Source organism: Chlorocebus sabaeus, chromosome X, assembly GCF_047675955.1.
Source record: "Chlorocebus sabaeus isolate Y175 chromosome X, mChlSab1.0.hap1, whole genome shotgun sequence".
Taxonomy (NCBI): Eukaryota; Metazoa; Chordata; class Mammalia; order Primates; family Cercopithecidae; genus Chlorocebus; species Chlorocebus sabaeus.
The window spans coordinates 120,417,247-120,435,686 of record NC_132933.1 but is presented as its reverse complement, the minus strand read 5'-3'; the positions used below and the strand labels follow the sequence as shown (position 1 = coordinate 120,435,686).

Below are 18,440 nucleotides of genomic sequence, written 5' to 3'. Positions count from 1 at the left end.
GATGAGATCATCTGTCCAAAAGAGAGGGTCTTGTATGTTGTCATGGTAGAAAAGAAAGCTATAAGAATTTTTCTCTAATATAAGATAATTTATGGCCAAAGTTTATGATAAATAAAATGATACAAGTCAAACTGAAGATAAAACTCATTTCTCACTGAAAACTTACTGTCATTTGTCAACAATATGGCAAGAAGGTTTACGATCCTCTATATACAAATGAGGCTTGCTCATGCTGGTAAGGAACCGAAATGCAGACAGAAGATTAATTCTCTCAAAAGGTAAAAGTATTTGTGTAATACCTAGAATTATCAATTGTATCCTCATTGCATCTTTAAAGAGTCTTACATCTGCTCAAAAACAATACAGTGAATAGGTGACTTCCTCCTTAAACACAATTTTGCCATCCAATAGGAACAAAAAGATGAATGCGAAGACAATATTCATCCCCATTAATAGAAAAACTCATGACTTGATCCTGTACTCCTGTTCTCAGTGTTTGATACCAAGACCTCAAAAGCAAATTATCCATATTCTCACATAAGAAATAAACAAATTTGTATTTCTCTACCACCTTGTCAGATGTGCCTATATTGTGTTAATATTTTCAGTTGGTTGGTTTAATAAAAAGCCCAGCATCTCTTTCTACTAAATGCAGTCAAATCATCAACAAAAGCCAGGTAAATTACAATTTCTTAAAGGCAAATCTTCTTGCCTCACACATCTTTAGATTACTCCCCTATACCCCTGAAAGTTCCTTGAACAAAGAAAGGATTTGCTAAATATGCTTTATATATGGAATACAGGAATGAATAAAGACTTGCAAATCATTAATTATAAGTTATAACTGGTAGAATTTACACATAAAGAGTTTAAACTCTTAAAAGTTGCTCCTGGTGCTTTTGTTTCTTTGTTTTTGTTGTTGTTGTTGTTATGTGTTTTCACTATATATATATATATATTTTTTTTTTTTTAAAACCCTTTTCTGTCATGAAGACTGGGAATCTGAACAGTAGATATAAATATTTGGCTCTGCAGAAACAGCATGATGGAATATAAGTATGTGAGGCTCTGCAATACCTAGTGGACTCACAACTTGAGTATGATTTTTGGCAGAATACCTCATTTTACTCTGTTAACACATCTATCAAATGGGATTATATACTTATTAATAGAACATAGGAATATTCTGAGGGTAAAACCAGACAACATTTTGAGAGAACTTGACATATTGTAAGACCTCAATCCCTTCCTTTATTCTCATAATAAAAAACCGTGCCTGAATGTACAGAGCAAAAACTTTATTTACATCTATTTTACTACCTTACAGGTAAATAAAACACAGACAAGATTTGGCTTTTGTTGCTAAGACATCTGAAAGGTAGAGTCCAGATTAATTTCAACTGTAATGGAATCGGTTAAAATACCACCACCAGCATTTGTGCATCATGCCCTAGGCATAATAGGTACCACTGACTGATACATATATATACACAAATAAATATATGTATATATATGTCATACATATATCAGTCATATATATATATACAAATATATATATATATGTGTGTGTGTGTGTGTGTGTGTGTGTGTGGCTGTGTGTACAACCGAAACAAGAATCTAGCTATAAGCAAGAAAAACACCAAAGATGAAAATATGTATAAAGCATCTAAAATGCTACAATCAAAATAAATATTCTGGAACCCTGATAACAATTCCAATTCCAAATAACAAAATTTATTATTTTCTTTAGGAGAGGTGTGTGTACATTTAGAAAACATTTAGTTGCTGAGGCTGTAAATTCATTTATTTAAAACAGATTTTCCCTTCTATTTTTTTTTTCCTAAGTAAAAGCATCTGCCCTTTTGACTGCAAGAATTTTATTGTGTTGTAAGGGTGCATGGGGGGTGGGTGGGAGAAAATATACCTTACGGTGTGTTTCTATGCATATTTTTTCCTATGCACTACTGGTAGAAAAATGATTCCAGATTCAATATTTCAAAGAAATTCTATCTTCCTAGAGCTAATGCATTATTGATTTTTATTTATTTCATTTTGTTTATTTCCAGCTAAATACATTTTTAAAAAACAGGAGACACTGCCATCTTAAGGAAAATTGAGTTTTATACTTTGTGTGTGCATGCGGGGAATGGATACATTTAACAGAATGCCACCTGCAGTAAAATGTTTTAGTAGTCATTGTTTCAGGAAGTTAACAATGTATTTACAGGGTGATATTAGTATTGCTATTTATGTATCTTTCCATAAAAATCAGAGCATAGAGAAATAAAAAGGGATTATAGGTATTATTACATCAATGGTACTAGGTTTAATATCTCTTAATAAATTATATTTCTCTCCCCACTCATCACCATATAAGAATACAGTGAAAATGTAAGACAAGAAGAAAGTACTCTTCAGGAATCAAATGGACCAGCACCTTGATCTTGCACTCCCAGACTCCAGAACTCGGAGAAATCAATTTGTGTTGTTTAAGCCATCAGGTTTATTTTATTTTGTTATGGCAGCTGGAGTTGATTACTCCAAAAAGGTAATGCATACTGAATAGAGGCAGACAGAACCATGTAAATTCTGAAGATGATTAAAACAGAAGGGTTCCTTCTTATATAAAAAGAATAATGTAATAAAATTCCTTTTGTTGCCTTTGCTTTTATCAGACAAAGCTACTGCTGTTGAAAATATTTTGAGTCAAAATGCAGACAATATTTTTACTCTCAGCCAAAGAATACAGGACTTACAGTATTTTTATAAGATGGTATTTATAAATGATCCCTCAGTCATGTTTCTAAATCAATATTTACTTCAAAAACAAATTTTTGGCCTATGTTTTTGCTGCTTTCTGTGATATTATGATTTCTTCATACACTTTTATTTTGCTTTAAGGGTACTACTATGTGGCTAATGGTTAGAAGAAACACAAGCTCTCAAATATGTCTTTTCAGGAATAAATAGGGTTTTATATCATTATGAGAATCATTCATTTCTGAATAATCAACCCAGGGCACTATTATTCATCTAATGTCACTTTTATTGTTTTAAATTCTAATTGATTTAGCCTGTTATTTTATGCTAAATTTACTCTTGCAATGATTTTGTAAAAATTCCCTTGACAAATAAAAAGTCCACACACAACTCTATTTTAAAAAGTAAACTGAGAAACTCCCCTTTACCAAAATGTGTATTTTCTTAATTTAAAAAATATCCATACATTATTTTAGTATAAAGTCACACAGGCCAAATTATAAACTGAAAATTTGTAATTTATAATGATAACATACATTTATTTTATTAATTTTAAATTTATAATTTATAATTATAAAAAGAATGTTTCCAGAACTGAAGCTGTAGCATTAGGATATTAGATATTATTCAATCTCCAATACATTTGAGACTAGAGATTATTCAGCCCTTCATAATTGATGTTAAATATGAAATAATTGGCATCAATAAAAATTGATAAGCACTGGAATGAGATATCCAGCGCAGATACAACTTTTCTCTCTGTGGTGATCTTTGAAACAATGATACATTTCTCTAGAGGATACAAAGGTATCTCATTCCAAAGGTACCCCAGTAGACCAAACAAGCAGTTGAAATGTATTTTATTTCAAGATTATCATAATGCTTTCCCATCAATTGAGTATCAGTGTTCCTTATTTTGTTTCCTTATTTTGTAACAAAGTAGGAGAATCTTTTGTTATAGGATGGCAACAAACTTGTTTAAAACATACCAAATATAAATTAGAGGGTTTTTAAAATATAAAAATAAGACTATCAACTAACAAAAATGGTTATTTTCAGATTTCAATTTAATTCTAAAATTTACTTTCTATGATAAGGAATTTGCAATTAATATCTTCAAGATATAACCTTCAATCTACTTTCAGGGTGAGATACAAGAAATATGCCTCTCCTTAGCTATTTCTCAAACATGGACATTTGTATTTCTGTCTAAGATGAGGTGACAATTTTATCAGTGATGTTGTTCTATTCACTAAAGTTGAGAGCCTGACTTGTAAAAATGTAACTTTTTATCCTCCATGAAATTCAGTTATTTCAGTCAGAATGAAATTAAAATGTTAGAAGTCCATTTTTGGAAATAGTAAGATATCCGTTCATGGAAAGACATCCTATATTCACGGGTTGGAATAAATAATATTGTTAAGATATCTGTACCACTCAAAGCAATTTACAGACTCGATGCAACCCCTATTAAAATTCCAGTGACATTTTTGGCAGATGTAAAAGAAACAATCCTAAATTTCATTTTGAACAACAAAAGACCCAGAATAGCCAAAGCAATCTTAAGCCAAAAGAACAAAACTGGAGGTATCATAATTACCTGATTCAAAAGTATTCTATAATGCTCTAGTAATTAGAAGAGCAGGATAGTAGTATAAAAACAGACATATAGACCAAAGGAACAGAACAGAGAGCCCAAAAATAAATCCACATATTTATGATCAACTGATCAACCAAAGTGCTAAGAACACACAATGAAAAAAGGACATTCTCTTCGATAAATGGTTCTGAGAAATTAGATATCCAAATGCAGGAGAATGCAATTGGACATTTATCTCACACCATATAAAAAACCAATTCAAAATGGACTGAAGACTTAAAACCTGAACCTGTAAAATGATTTGAAGAAAACAGGTAAAAGCTTCCTGATAGTGGTCTGGGCAAACATTTTTTTTTTTATCTGACTCCCAAAGCATAGGCAACAAGAGGAAAACTAGATGACTGTTATTGCAACAAACTAAAAAGCTTCTTCTCAGCAAAAGAAACTATCAACAGAGTGAAGAGACTCCTTACTATCACAATTTTAAACTATCAAAGCTCTAAGTCTATACAGAATATTTGAGTTGAGCGAAGTGAGATAACTATCTTAGACATCCCAGTTTTGGAAAGAGGAGATGTAGGCATCTTGAATTAACAGTGAGATGGAGTGGGGTCATGAGACTCTGATCAGGACAATGATACAAAAATAATTACAGAGCCATAGGTCTTAACTGGCTATCCATGCTATCTTATTAGCCAAGTGTGATAGATTTTGCAAGTCTTGGCCATATGGGGAAATAATTACTATGTAATTTTTATACTTAATGTGGCCTATGTGGAATATGTTAACTACATTAGACCTACTTATACATAGATACAGTTTATAATATTTACCAGTCTTCAAGTCACCACAAGTAGATTTATATAATGAAAATAAGGAGCAATTAGAATAAAAGCACCCTTTTATAACTATCTCATGGAGCAGGAAAAACCTCCCTGAACGTTACATATTTTTCAATCTGAAAAAGCAGAGCTGCAGAGCCTCAATGATTAATTATTGTTTCTTAATGAGAATTCCACATGGAAATATGTGTATATGTTCATCTTTATGTGTGTGTGTATGTGTGTGTGTATATATATATATATATATATATAGAAAGAGAGAGAGAGAGAGAGAGTTGTTTAGAATTTCTAAGACTCTAATCATACATAATTTACTTCCCCTTGCTTTACAATTTATAAGGAAAGTGGAAAGAAGTGTTTGTGGTCTCAGCATGCACACACCTTTGCTCCCAGCTCATTATAATGCAGTTTCAAAGCTGTTACTCTTTCATCGAGTTCTTTGGGATTTTCCGTCTGCTTTTTCTGTACAATCTGACGTCCAGTCTTTATCACCATTTCCACTTCAGACTTCACTTCACTCAGACTTTTATACAAGTTCTAAGTTTAAACATAAAACAAAACATAATAATCAGTAGAGTTAAAGTACTTCATAATATTATTAACAGAAAGAAATAGAGATTCCCTTAATTGCTAGTCCATGCTTACAATTTTAATAGAGTAGCATTTTGTAGCAGTGGTCAATATCTAGCTTTTGCATTTTCTGTTGATTTAATATTTCTATTTTTAATTGTCTACACACATGCAGATACGTGTAATTTGCAGCTATTCTTATTAAACTGAGAGTTAATCATATATGTGTGTCTTGTGAGATACATATATATATGTATTTAGTTCTTCAATGAACATAAATGTCAATTCTGAATTTTACATGACTTCTATTTTAAATGTTGGAGTTATATAATTCTAGTCATAAATTTGGATGAATTAATTCACTCATTCATCAGGTATTTACTGAGTGGTTACTATGAACCAGATAGTATCTGAATCACTGGGAAGTCAGTGGTGGCCAAAACGCACACATTCGCTGCTGTTTTCATGGTACTTACATATTAGTAAGGTAAAACAACTAAATTTCTAGATCATAATTTTAATATATATTGTATCATATATAACAAAGTGAGGTCATTTTCAATGTTAATTAAATTACTCAAATTTGTTTTCTTCGAAGGGCTGATGAAAAACATAAACAGATATAAAAATATTATTTACAATTCACATGTACATCACAACTATAAAGTACATGCATATTGTTTCACAAAAATAGGTTGCTACAAAAAAAGCATAAGACAAGTGTCATAACTCTGAAAGACAGCTATGTGCACAATTATACCACCAACACCACTCCAACACCACTTGATGTCTTAATTTTGCTTTGTAACTATTTTACTAGAAATATATGTGTTTGTATGTGTATGTCCATGTATTCAAATATATATGTGTGTATATATGTATACATATATATATAATAGTTTACATTATGTATCTCTGCTTTAATTTGCTTAGTCATAAATCTAAACTATCAGTACTTATTTTAGTATTACCAAAAAATAAACTTGCTAGTAGGTAATTGTTTTTATGGAATTAGAACAAAAATCAGGTTTATTTATTTATTTTTTCAGTTTAAAAGTAAGGTCTAAAACAAAACATTTTGTAAAGGCTGGGCAATTATCTGATTGTCACATGCCTATTTGCATATTAATCCTCTCTTTGGCAACTGATGTTAACATTCCTTTATTACCAATAATTATGACTTTTGTCTGAGCTTTCCAGATGATATTTTTTACTTCATTTTACTCTTGTCTTAGAAGATATAAAAATATCTGTGTATTTGGAAACACGGAAATTAATTATTATGTTGAAAATCAACTATGCTAATTTGGAATCAGAGATTTTTCTAAATTATTTACTCTCTGAACTTCAAAAAAATCTAAATGCTTTATTTTGATGATGACAGTTCCCTCAAGGTACTGTTAGCCATTAACATCATTTCATTCAATAGGCAAATAAAATATTTATAAACAAAGAGGAGAAATATTATTTATATTTGTGTTCATGCCAGTAAGACTTTTATAAATAGACAAACATTTCTTGAAGGCAAGACTATGATTATGGTATATACCACAAAGCATCTTAAATAATGAAAACACTAAACAGTGTAAGGATATTCTTATGAAAAAACTGCTTGAATTGGTCCTGACATTTAAACCAGAACCAGAAGCCAATTCAGCAAGTGCCTTGAGCAGTTTCCTTCATACTGACACAGGGCACAGTCATAGCTGGACACAGGTGAGATTGTTCTCAGCTCATATTTACTGGTAGATATATTTTATAAGGTAACATTAGAGATCTGTTTCTAGAAAAGAATGAAAAGTGCTCACTTTGCAAATATTAGTCATGAATAATGTACTTGGGTCATTTATGTGTTTTTTTTTTTGCAAAATTTAAGATGGGATATATTCCCATATATTCCTATTCTTATTCATCTAATATCAATCAATGAACTACTTTCTATCATTTCTAATCCAAGTTTCTTTCTGGGGGTGGGAATAATTAACATAATTATATCACAAAAAATGAAGCTTGAGTTATGAAAATATATTATTGAATAAGAATACCTCATATTTTTCACGAACATGTATTTAAGATATTTGTTAAAAAGAAAAATATTTTCCCAGTCATGATGATATGACTACAATGTATCTGAAGTAATCTGTTTTTCATTGATATTATGGAGTAGATGTAGAAACACTATTTAAAATACCAAGTACTAAATAGACTAGTTTTCTCTTTAATGTTAACAACATTCTGTGTTTTCATTTTATGCGACTTTCTACTCTAGTGGTCGATAGTACATGTAGAGTTATAATAATACTTATGTTACTCTAGTAGATGCAATTACACCTCAGCTTTATATTTTCAGAGGAATCATCTTAGTTGGTCAACTTCCAATAATAGCAACATAGGACACCGCTCAATATTACAAAGTTTAAATCAGATTTATGCTATAAGCTATTTGTACCTTTCCATGCCTTTTAATTCTGTGTTGTCTCGTGGCATTTCAGTGTATATCCAGTACTGGTGTTTAAAGGAAAGTTATTAAGGTTTGGAATAAGAGTACCTGAATTGGAATCTTGCTTTGCCATTCACCAGCTGTTTGTCCTTAAATTCTCTAAGGTAATCAGCCTTAAGAATTAAAGGTGGCTTCTGTATGCCATTTAGCTTACTTGGCATCCATTATTTATGGAGTTGTTAGGATTATTGGAAGTACTGTTGTTACTATTTTTACATTAATATATTTCCTTTCTAGATTTCCATTTAAAATATATTTAAAGAATCATACAAGTTAAACACAAGCAACATCTTTTTACATTCTGCACAGTTCTTAGGAGAATTATAGATTCAAAAAAGACACACAGAATAGGCCACAATACATGTGCCAATTTTTGTTCTCAATCTTAAAATTATATAGTATAATTATTATGGTTATCTGAAAACAATTTTTTATTATAAAAGAGCAGATACTTCTTAATGAGGAAAGTCAAGGGGTACACCTGCATATTTGCCAACAGAAATACATACCACACAATGATTTAACTGTGACTGTACTACTTCCTGTTCCACACTCTTGGTTTCCAACGCAGGCAAGTGCATCTTCACTTCATCTAAAATCATCTTACTTTCTTGTAGACGCTGCTCAAAATTGGCTGGCTTCTGAAATAATCGAAACTTCATGGAGACATCTTGCAATTTTTTCTGTAAGGACAGTGTAAAAAGGCACTGATTTAATTTTGCCTTTCAAACAATAACTGGTCATATTTTTATTAATAGTTTTGCCCTTATTTCTGAAGGTATACAGAAAAATAAAAACAAAATAAAGCAATATTTTTCCATTCATCCAACACGAGAAAACCTACATTTGGGAGAATAATTCAGCAGTTTTTTCTTAATGTTATAATAAATAAAAGGTAATTAATTAACCTATTTTATCTTTAAAATGTAGAAAGCAAAAAACTCATTGTTTAGACATCAAATTGTAGTTTTCAAATAATGTCCTCAAATCCAATCTTGCCAATAATCAAGTTGTCTAACATAGACTGGATTATGTTATAATGCCAAACAAAAATATGTTCCTTAGTTTTGGAAATGAAATATACCTGTGCAACATCAATCTGAGACAGGACTCTTTGGGCAGCCTCCTTCCCCTGGTTATGTTTCTTCATTTCTTCTAAACTGATCTCATGACTTGTCAAATCAGATTGGATTTTCTGTTGGGAGGATAGCATTATTAGTTAACATGCTCTACAAAGAATAACTTTCCAAGAAGACGAAATTCAGAAACTCTCCTAAACCATCACTACCATGTAGCTTCCTTTAAAGCGACCATAAATTGGCCAAGAGTGGTGGTTCATGCCTGTAATCCTAGCACTCTGGGAGGCCGAGGCAGGTGGATCACCTAAATGGAATTATCGTAAATATTTTTTACTTTCATAAATTACCAAAAGTGAAATGATTCATTTCTTCCCTAGGGGATTATTATGAGAAAAGCAATAATCATTTTGAGTCAATAACAACTATTTCAGATATCATTTTCAATAGGCAATTTATATCTTATATGTATAATTGATATGTTTTATCTTTGAAGTTACACTCAAATCTGACCAAAGACAAGATGTTAACCTGTAAGATTCAGCTAACTGTGACAGGGATGAGATATAATGAGAAAATTGCATGTGGAAAATACTCCTTAATCACATTCTTTGTATTTTATTTTATTTCATTGTACAGGCAGGGTCTTGCTAGGTGACCCAGGCTTCTCTCAAAATCCTGGCCTTAAGCAATTCTCCTGTCTCAGCCTCCCACAGCACTGTGATTATGGGCGTGAGCCATCGTGCCTGGCCTTAGTGTTGTTTAGTCAGTCATCATGTGCCATATTTCAGTTAAATTTCAGGGAAGCTATGAATTTAATAAACGGAAGTTAAATGCCCCAAATGGGTATTGTTATTTGTCTGATAGATATTTGATGACTTCCTACAGATACTATTTTGAATTTTAGATAACTATAAAACATTTCAATATTTATATATTTAATACAGACATTTTTCAGCAAGTTCTACTGTAAAGTATATTCTACATTTAACATACGAATTTCTGAGCCAGTTATAGGCATGGATCTCTGCAGCATGTGGATACCAAAACAATACATTTATTTATTTATTTCTGTCAAATTCATAAAAATCAGCTAGTGGTCAAGTCATTCTAATTTAAAATTCAGTTATTATTAGATTATTATAATTTAGAGAAGAAACTAAGTTATACCAGAGTGCCCATAACATTATCATGTGGATCATTTTGTATAATGCACATTAGTGTAAGTGAATTTACACCAATTGGAGTAAATTCTGATACATATCATTAGAAGATAACATCAGTTTTGCTTAGCAGTTTCCAGAGAGAACTATAGCCCGGAACTGAGTAATGAGAATTATACCAAGAAAATGGGCTAAGTGGTTAAGGAGCTGTTTATGCAAGGTTATAAATTCACAGATCTAACTTAATATTATTCCTTAGAATATTAATCCTAACAATTATAGAGACAAATTAATTATGAATTATCTAAATGGTTAGAATTCTGCCTTAAAACAAATGAGAGAATACTCATATAAATGTATCTTATTTTATTACCATATACATGATTTTCTTTGGTTGAACAACTACCTTGTGTAAGAAATACTGATACATTCTGGGAACCTAGAATCTGGGAGTAGGGATCCATCTAGGTGCATGACATTATTTATAGAGCAAGGAACATCACAGAATCTATAAAATTTGATAGAAGTATGCAGGGTGGAGTAATGCTCGTATGGAGGATGTCACAAGGGAGTTGATGATGTTAAAGTAGAACTTTGAATAATTAGTAAGCATTGCTGGGAGTAACAGATGCTTTAGAGGGGTTATGACCAGGGCCTTTCATCCTGGAAATGTTAATCCTCCTCAAAAAGATGGGCCAATAACAACCATGTCTGGGCCACATAATTCTGGACAACTCCATGTTATGGGTGATCAGAATGTGGAAAATGCTTGTGTCAAGAGAGAATCATCAGAATTTCTCTCAGAAAATTAGAATTGACAGAAGAAAGTCTGGTCAAACTGTGAGTGCTTGGAATTGTGTCACATATGCTAACAAATTGCGCTTCTGAAATCCCTAGTTTGCAGAGTGGATTGAGGAAGAGCAAAGGTCCATGCACAGAGAGAGAAGAAAGAAGTAGATGCATAGGGAGTAAGGTGGTAACAAAAATATTGAGAGTTTCCAATAGCAGGCTGCAGTCTGTTTTTTTTTTTTTTTTTTTTTTTTTTCTTTTTTTAGATGGAGCCTCGCTCTGTCACCCAGGCTGGAGTGCAATATAGGAGTTGTAAAAACAAAAGCATTTCTGGTTGAACAGAAACAAGGTATGGAGACAGGGTGCTGAAGAGCATAAGGAGTTTGGCAAAAATATAACAAGAAATGGAGGTAGAAATCAGGTACTAAATAATCTTATGCTCCAAATGAATGGTTTCCACTATTTTGATCATGCAGATGAATTTCAAAATTTGAAATTGATCATAATCACAGATAACAATAGTTTTATTGCTGTTTAATCTAATAACTAAGGAAATTCATAGGAAGGAAATGCGACTGCAAATCAGCAGTATGTTGAAGTGAGTTTGCATTTTAATAATCACTATGTGCATCTATATATAGAGAGAGAAAGGGAAACAGTATATTTGTATAATATGTATTTTTTTTCAGTGTTTTCAAGTGTTAGAGGAAAGCAGGAAGAGAGAGCAAATCGAGAACCATGGAGAACACAGAAATTTAACTGACATGGAAAGAAAAGCACCAAATAAATAGAAACAACAGTCAAAGAGAAGGAAAAGAAGAACTAGAAAAGAGAGAAAATCTCACATCAATTGATGTGAGAATTTTAAGAATGAGAGAGAGAGGTTAACAGTGTCAGTTTCAGATAGTTTCAATGGGATCAATAGTAATCAGGGTACATGAGGTGGTCAACGACCACTGGAGCTAGAAAAGAGGCCATGGATGATGAGAGCAAAAATCATATTTTCAAGGGCTGCCCTGATTAAGGAACAAGGAGCATTCTTACAAAAACAGTTTAAATTACTTTTGCAGACTTTTGTCTCTACACTAAAATTCAGGTCAATCAGACTTAAACATACTTTAAGGCTACATGAAAGGAGCCAACAGATAAAGTGATTTTTTTTTTTTTTTTTTTTTTTTTTTTTTTAATGTAAGAAGATAATTGGTTAGGAAAAAAACCCTGTTTAAAGCAAGGAAACCAGAGTGAAGCACAAAGCTCAGGGCCAAAGGAAAATATTAGCAGGAGTAGAGGTGGCTCTTTCTCAGAAAACAAAAGATGTGAATATGCAAGAAGTTGAATGCTTCCTACTTGGTGCTCTCCGAGTATCAGGGTGAAATCATGTTAACATTAATCATGATTTAAATTTCAGGGCTCTCTCTTGCCACCTTGGGCAAAGCATCAACATGTTCTGAACCTCGATTTCCTCATGTCTAGCCCAAGAATGATAATAACAAGCCAGCAATGAGGTTTTCTTATCTGAGAAATTCTTATTTCTTCAGTAGTCAACTACATTGGTTTTGGTCAAAAAGATCAGATGTGACAGTATATGTAAAAATACCTGTCCATGTTGTTTGCACAAATATTTAGTTATAAGTTATCAGTGATATAACATGTCATTTCCTCATAAGCACAAAACCCTAGGTATCTGCTGAGGATGAGAGGAGAGAATCAAGGTGGAGTTTAAGTCAAAGTGATGAAAGTTAAATAGCAATTGTGGTTACTGTGAGAGGAAACTGATGGGGAAAAAATGAGAATATACTCAGAGAGGGTAGAGGATCCAAACTACACCTCTGTAATCATATCTGTGTACATGCATTTAAAAGTTTTTCCATCCCTTTAGCCTCCAAGGTTAGTAGAGGAAAAAATGAAGTATACACATAGTCCCTTAACCTTTTATACCAGAGGTGTCAAAGAAGAGCAAACAAAACATAAAGAAAAGAAATCATCAGTATCCTCACCACTGCAGACATTTGCGTGAACTTATGCACTAACACTTTATATAATTCATTCCATCTCTGAATCATATTAACAGAAGTATTTATCATCTTCATTTACGAATGAAGTAGAAATGTCAACAAACCCAAGGTAAAATAACTATGAAGTAACAAAGTTGCTGCCATTTGAACAATTATATTGCCTCTTTAATTATGGTTTTAAAATAAAAGTATCCTCCAAATAGACATTTGTGGGGGAAAAAAAGAAATTTAATCTTATTTATATGTTGATAGCATTTAGTTAATTCAATTCAATACATTGTTCAGCTTCTACTACTCAATTCCACACAGTGAGAACAAAACCGTTGCCCCTATACTTACAGAAGCTTTATTTTGAGAGGCAGAATGTAGATATATAAGTAAATTACAAAGCAGAAATATATGTAATGTAATAGAAAAACTAACATCACACACCGGGGCCTGTTGTGGGGTTGGGGGAGGGGGGTGGGATTGCATTAGGAGATATACCTAATGTAAATGACGAGTTAATGGGTGCAGCACACCAACATGGCACATATATACGTATGTAACAAACCTGCACATTGTGCACACATACCCTAGAACTTCAAGTACAATAAAAAAATTTTTAAAAAGAAAAACTCATGCTCTGTGATCAGAAAGATAAAAATTAATATCTGCTGTATAATCTGGTGATTTTTAGGAAGTCGACATAATTTAACTAGCATATGGCTGAGAAGGGGTTTTGGAGGGTCAGAAAATAAGAATATAGGATCTCATTTTAGGCTGTAGGAAACAAGCTAGCAAAGATTAGGCTTGGGGCATCCAGAGTGTGTGGGTTTAATTTAACGGAAGGAAAGACTGTGAGTCAGTAAGAATTACTATCCAGATAAGGAATTAGTATGAAGCTATAGAACCTTAAGTTTCAGTGCCTCTCACTTGCAAGAGACCCTTCTATAATCCAGCATTTAATTTTCTATTTATAATTTTTTCTTCATAGACTGCCCCTGGAAATTCTAGAAGCTTGGCATTACAAAGCAAAGCCAAGATAGCACAAGTGATCATCGCAACGCAGGCCTTTCTGATAAGTTCCACATTTTCCCAAATGAGCCATATTGTTGTCATAAGTCATAAATAATGGGGACAACAATAACTTACAAACATATAAACAAACACTTGACTTTTATCTCTTGGCAGGGGATATGAAGGACCAAGTAACCTGTGAGAGGAAGGTTGGGCAATTTGGAGTTCAACGCAAAGCATTCCATGGAATTTGAAATATACATATTTCTATTAAATGGTTAGAGAAACTGTTGAGGATGAGCTTCTGTGTTTTTACAAAGGCTGCTACCACTAAAATTATTAACATTGAAAAAAATCATCACTGAACATCATATAAAAGTGAGACTTTTTCATAATTTATAGGCATTTCTAGAGAAATTATCATATTTGTAGTACTGTTCCAATATGATTAGAGATAAAAATTTCTTTACGCATTGAGTAGATTATGCATTGAAAAGAACCCAGTGGTTAAACGTATTTTGGAAAGTGAAGATGAACATGTGTCTATACTACAGAACTTCTCAGAATATTTATTAATATGCATTGTGTATATCCAAGAGTCATACAATACTTTGTGGATGTTATCCTTTTGCTTTTTTTGACAGAGTGTATCGCACAAGTAGATTTGGAAAAAGGCATTCCAACATACTTAATATATTCATTAATAACAATTCAATTCATTACTAAAATTGTAAAATCAAATGTATTTATATTTCTAATTGATTCTACTATGGGTAAGCTGTAAAACATGCATGACATTTATATTTTGCCAGCATCTTTACACATTAATTCCACAAATTTTACATTTAAATTATAATTAACTTTTAGTTTGTATTTAGGATATCTTTTACCACCTCCTTTACCTAACCTCATCAGAATTCTAATTTGGAACCACATAAGTGAAACATGCTTATCGCTTTAGTGCAGGCTGACTGTGAAACAGATAAGTCACTTGTACAAATAACAGAGTATTATTGAAACTTCTAGGAAGAACAATCTCCTATGTTAAAATCACTCATAAAAAAAGACAATGTAATCATTTTCTTTTGTGGCATTATGAGAATATGATGCAAGAAAATAAAATTGTAGAAGAAAACACTGGAGACAGAAGATGTAATCCAAAGGAAAATGATCTTTATACTTGTCTACCAGATTTCTAAGTTGTCCTAAAGATGTGAAGGATGTATAATTTGAGCTATATTTTCACCCAATATATACATCTAGTGGGATATGGATAGTAAGCATTTGAAGAAAACAAATAAACCAACCCCAAACAACTGATATTGTGAAATTATCAGCCTGGCTTCATATAAAAATCAGAAAATTCTAATGGAAACAAAGTAAGAGGAAATAGCAAATCAGGGATACTGACTTGAACACTCACATATGCTCTATGAGGGGTTCTCAATCCAATACCTTTCAGAATCACTAGATTTTCTTCATCAAACTCAAGTAATATAAAGCAAATTATATTATTCCATTAAAAAAAGACATTTGAGCTTATCTCATCATTCCATTATTTTAAAAAGGCATTTGAGCATCCAGTAATTATGTTCACAGCACTATATATTCAAAGTAGGAATGGCCCGGCGCAGCAGTTCACGCCTGTAATGCCAGCAGTTTGGGAGGCCGAGGCAGGTGTATCACGAGGTCAGGAGTTCAAGACCAGCCTGACCAACATGATGAAACCCTGTCTCTACTTAAAAATATATATATATACAAAAATTAGCTGGGCGTGGTTGTGCACACCTGTAATCCCAGGTACTCGGGAGGCTGAGGCAGGAGAATCACTTGAACCTGGGAGGCAGAGTTTGCAGTGAGTCAGGATTGTGCCACTGCACTCCAGCCTGGGCAATAGAGTGAGACTCCATCTCAAAATAAATAAATAAATAAATAAAGTAGGAAAATAAAACAAGTGAAATCGAATTAACAATTTTTCCAATGAATATGGTAAAGGGCAAAATTGCAGAACAAAAAAAATCCATCAAATGTTAATCACATTTTAAATACAGGACTTACAATTAACTGAGCAGAGAGCAGGGCTTTTTTTAAAAATCATGATTTACCTCATCAAACCATTCTCACATATCCAATTAATAGAAAATGGCAAGCAAAATTACACTGTAGCTGTCTAAAGTATTTAATGGAATAAAGAAAACGGTATCAAATAATTATTGTACTTTCTGTGGTGTCAAATACAGGAAAAATTTAGAGAAAAGAAAATATTTTAGAAAAAATTAAAATATTTCATATTGAGACTGCTGATTGATGGAGGAATGTGCCACTGTTAGATTATAATTGTGAAAGAGATAGTAATTTTGAAATTGTTATTTTTAAGAAAGGGAAATGACCACATATCACACGTACTTAGAAAACTAAAGAAAGAAAATATACGAAAAGATTTGGGATGATATGTACTTTCCAAAGATAAGAACATGCAAGAAATGTAATTATTTTCATAGAAAAAGATAATGTTGAAAAGTTTCAGGTTATACTTTATAATCATTCAACAAGTCAAAAAAGAAGAAATTCACAGAGCTTTTTACTACTCTTTTTTAAAAACATCTATAAGTTCAGTAACTTAGAAAAATATTACCTATAAATTAAATTTTGTCAGCTAAAGAAGTTTTGACTTTTATCAGAAATATGCAGCAGAGCCAAAGGAAACATTCTGTTTCAGTGTTTCCCCTACATTGTTCCTTGACATATGAGTTTTGTGGTATATCAACATATTTCTGGAGGAAAAAGTGTCTGTGACTTCTTACCAAATTTAGCTTAAACTTTTAATTTTGAAAATACAAAAAAGTGGGTCAAAAATCTCCAGCAGAGAAGCATATAAATTTTTCTGTGTAAACTTGACCACAGAATCTTTTAAAAATAAAAAATTGGATATTGTATATAATTATTACTTGTAATATAACTGAGAAATGATGTTATGCTTAGTTGTAATGACAATAATAGAAGAGTCCATTATAATAATGTATTTTCTAACAATGACATTCTTCACAGAAATAGAAAAAACAGTTTTAAAATTTATATGGAACTGCAGAAGACCCAGAATAGCCAAATATATCCTAAGCAAAAAAGAACGAAACTGGAGGAATCACTTTACCTGACTTTAAATTATACTACACAGCTATAGTAACCAAAACAGCATGGTACTGGCATAAGTGCAGACACATAGACCAATGGAATGGAATAGAGAACCCAAGATAAAGCCATACATCTACAGTGACCTAGTTTTTTGACAAAGTGCCAAGAACACACTGGGGAAAGGAGTCCTTTAATAAATGGTGCTGGCAAAATTGGATATCCAAATGCAGAAGAAAAAAATGAGACCTCTATCTTGAACAGTATACAGAAAACAAATCAAAATCGATTAAATACTTACATCTAAGACCTCAAATTATGAAACTACTACAAGAAAACACTGGGGAAAATCTCCAGAACACTGGTCTGGGCAAGAAATTCTTGAGCCATACCCCACAAGCACAGGCAACCAAAGCAAAAAGGACAAATGGTATCATACCAAGTTAAAAACCTCTTTCGCAGCAAACGATACAACTCACGAAGTAAAGAGACAACCCACGGAATGGGAGAAAATATTTCCAAACTACCCACTTGACAAGGAATCAACAACTAGAATATATAAAGAGCTAAAACAACTCTATAGGAAAAAACTAATAATCTGATTAAAAATGGGCAAAATATCTGAGTAGACACTTTTTTTTGAAAGAAGATAAATGACGAGCGGGTATATGAAAAGGTTCTCAATATCATTGGTCATAAGAGAAATGTAAATCAAAACCACAATGAGACATAATGTCACTCCAACTCGAATGGTTTTATTTATAAAACAAGCAATAACAAATGTTGGCGAGGATGTGGAGAAAAGGAAACCCTCATACACTGTTGGTGGGAATGTAAACTAGTACAACCACTATGGAAAACAGTTTGGAGATTCCTCAAAAAACTAAAAACAGAGCTACCATACAACCCAGCAATCCCGCTGCTGGGTACATACCCAAAAGAAAGAACATCAGTTGGCCAGGCGCTGCGGCTCATGCCTGTAATCCCAGCACTTTGG

At 32.3% G+C, this 18,440-nt stretch overlaps 1 protein-coding gene across 2 annotated transcripts in view; it reads right to left on the bottom strand.

Moving 5' to 3' along the window:
• DMD (dystrophin) overlaps window positions 1–18,440 on the bottom strand; it is a 2,258,239-nt gene that overhangs the window by 1,282,478 nt on the left and 957,321 nt on the right. For both annotated transcript variants that reach the window (XM_037986581.2, XM_073013821.1), the window contains exons 31-33: window positions 9,357–9,467; window positions 8,782–8,955; window positions 5,584–5,739 (exon numbers count right to left, since the gene is read on the bottom strand). In XM_037986581.2, coding sequence (XP_037842509.2) covers window positions 5,584–5,739; window positions 8,782–8,955; window positions 9,357–9,467 — 441 coding nt within the window. The remainder of the gene's footprint in view (window positions 1–5,583; window positions 5,740–8,781; window positions 8,956–9,356; window positions 9,468–18,440) is intronic.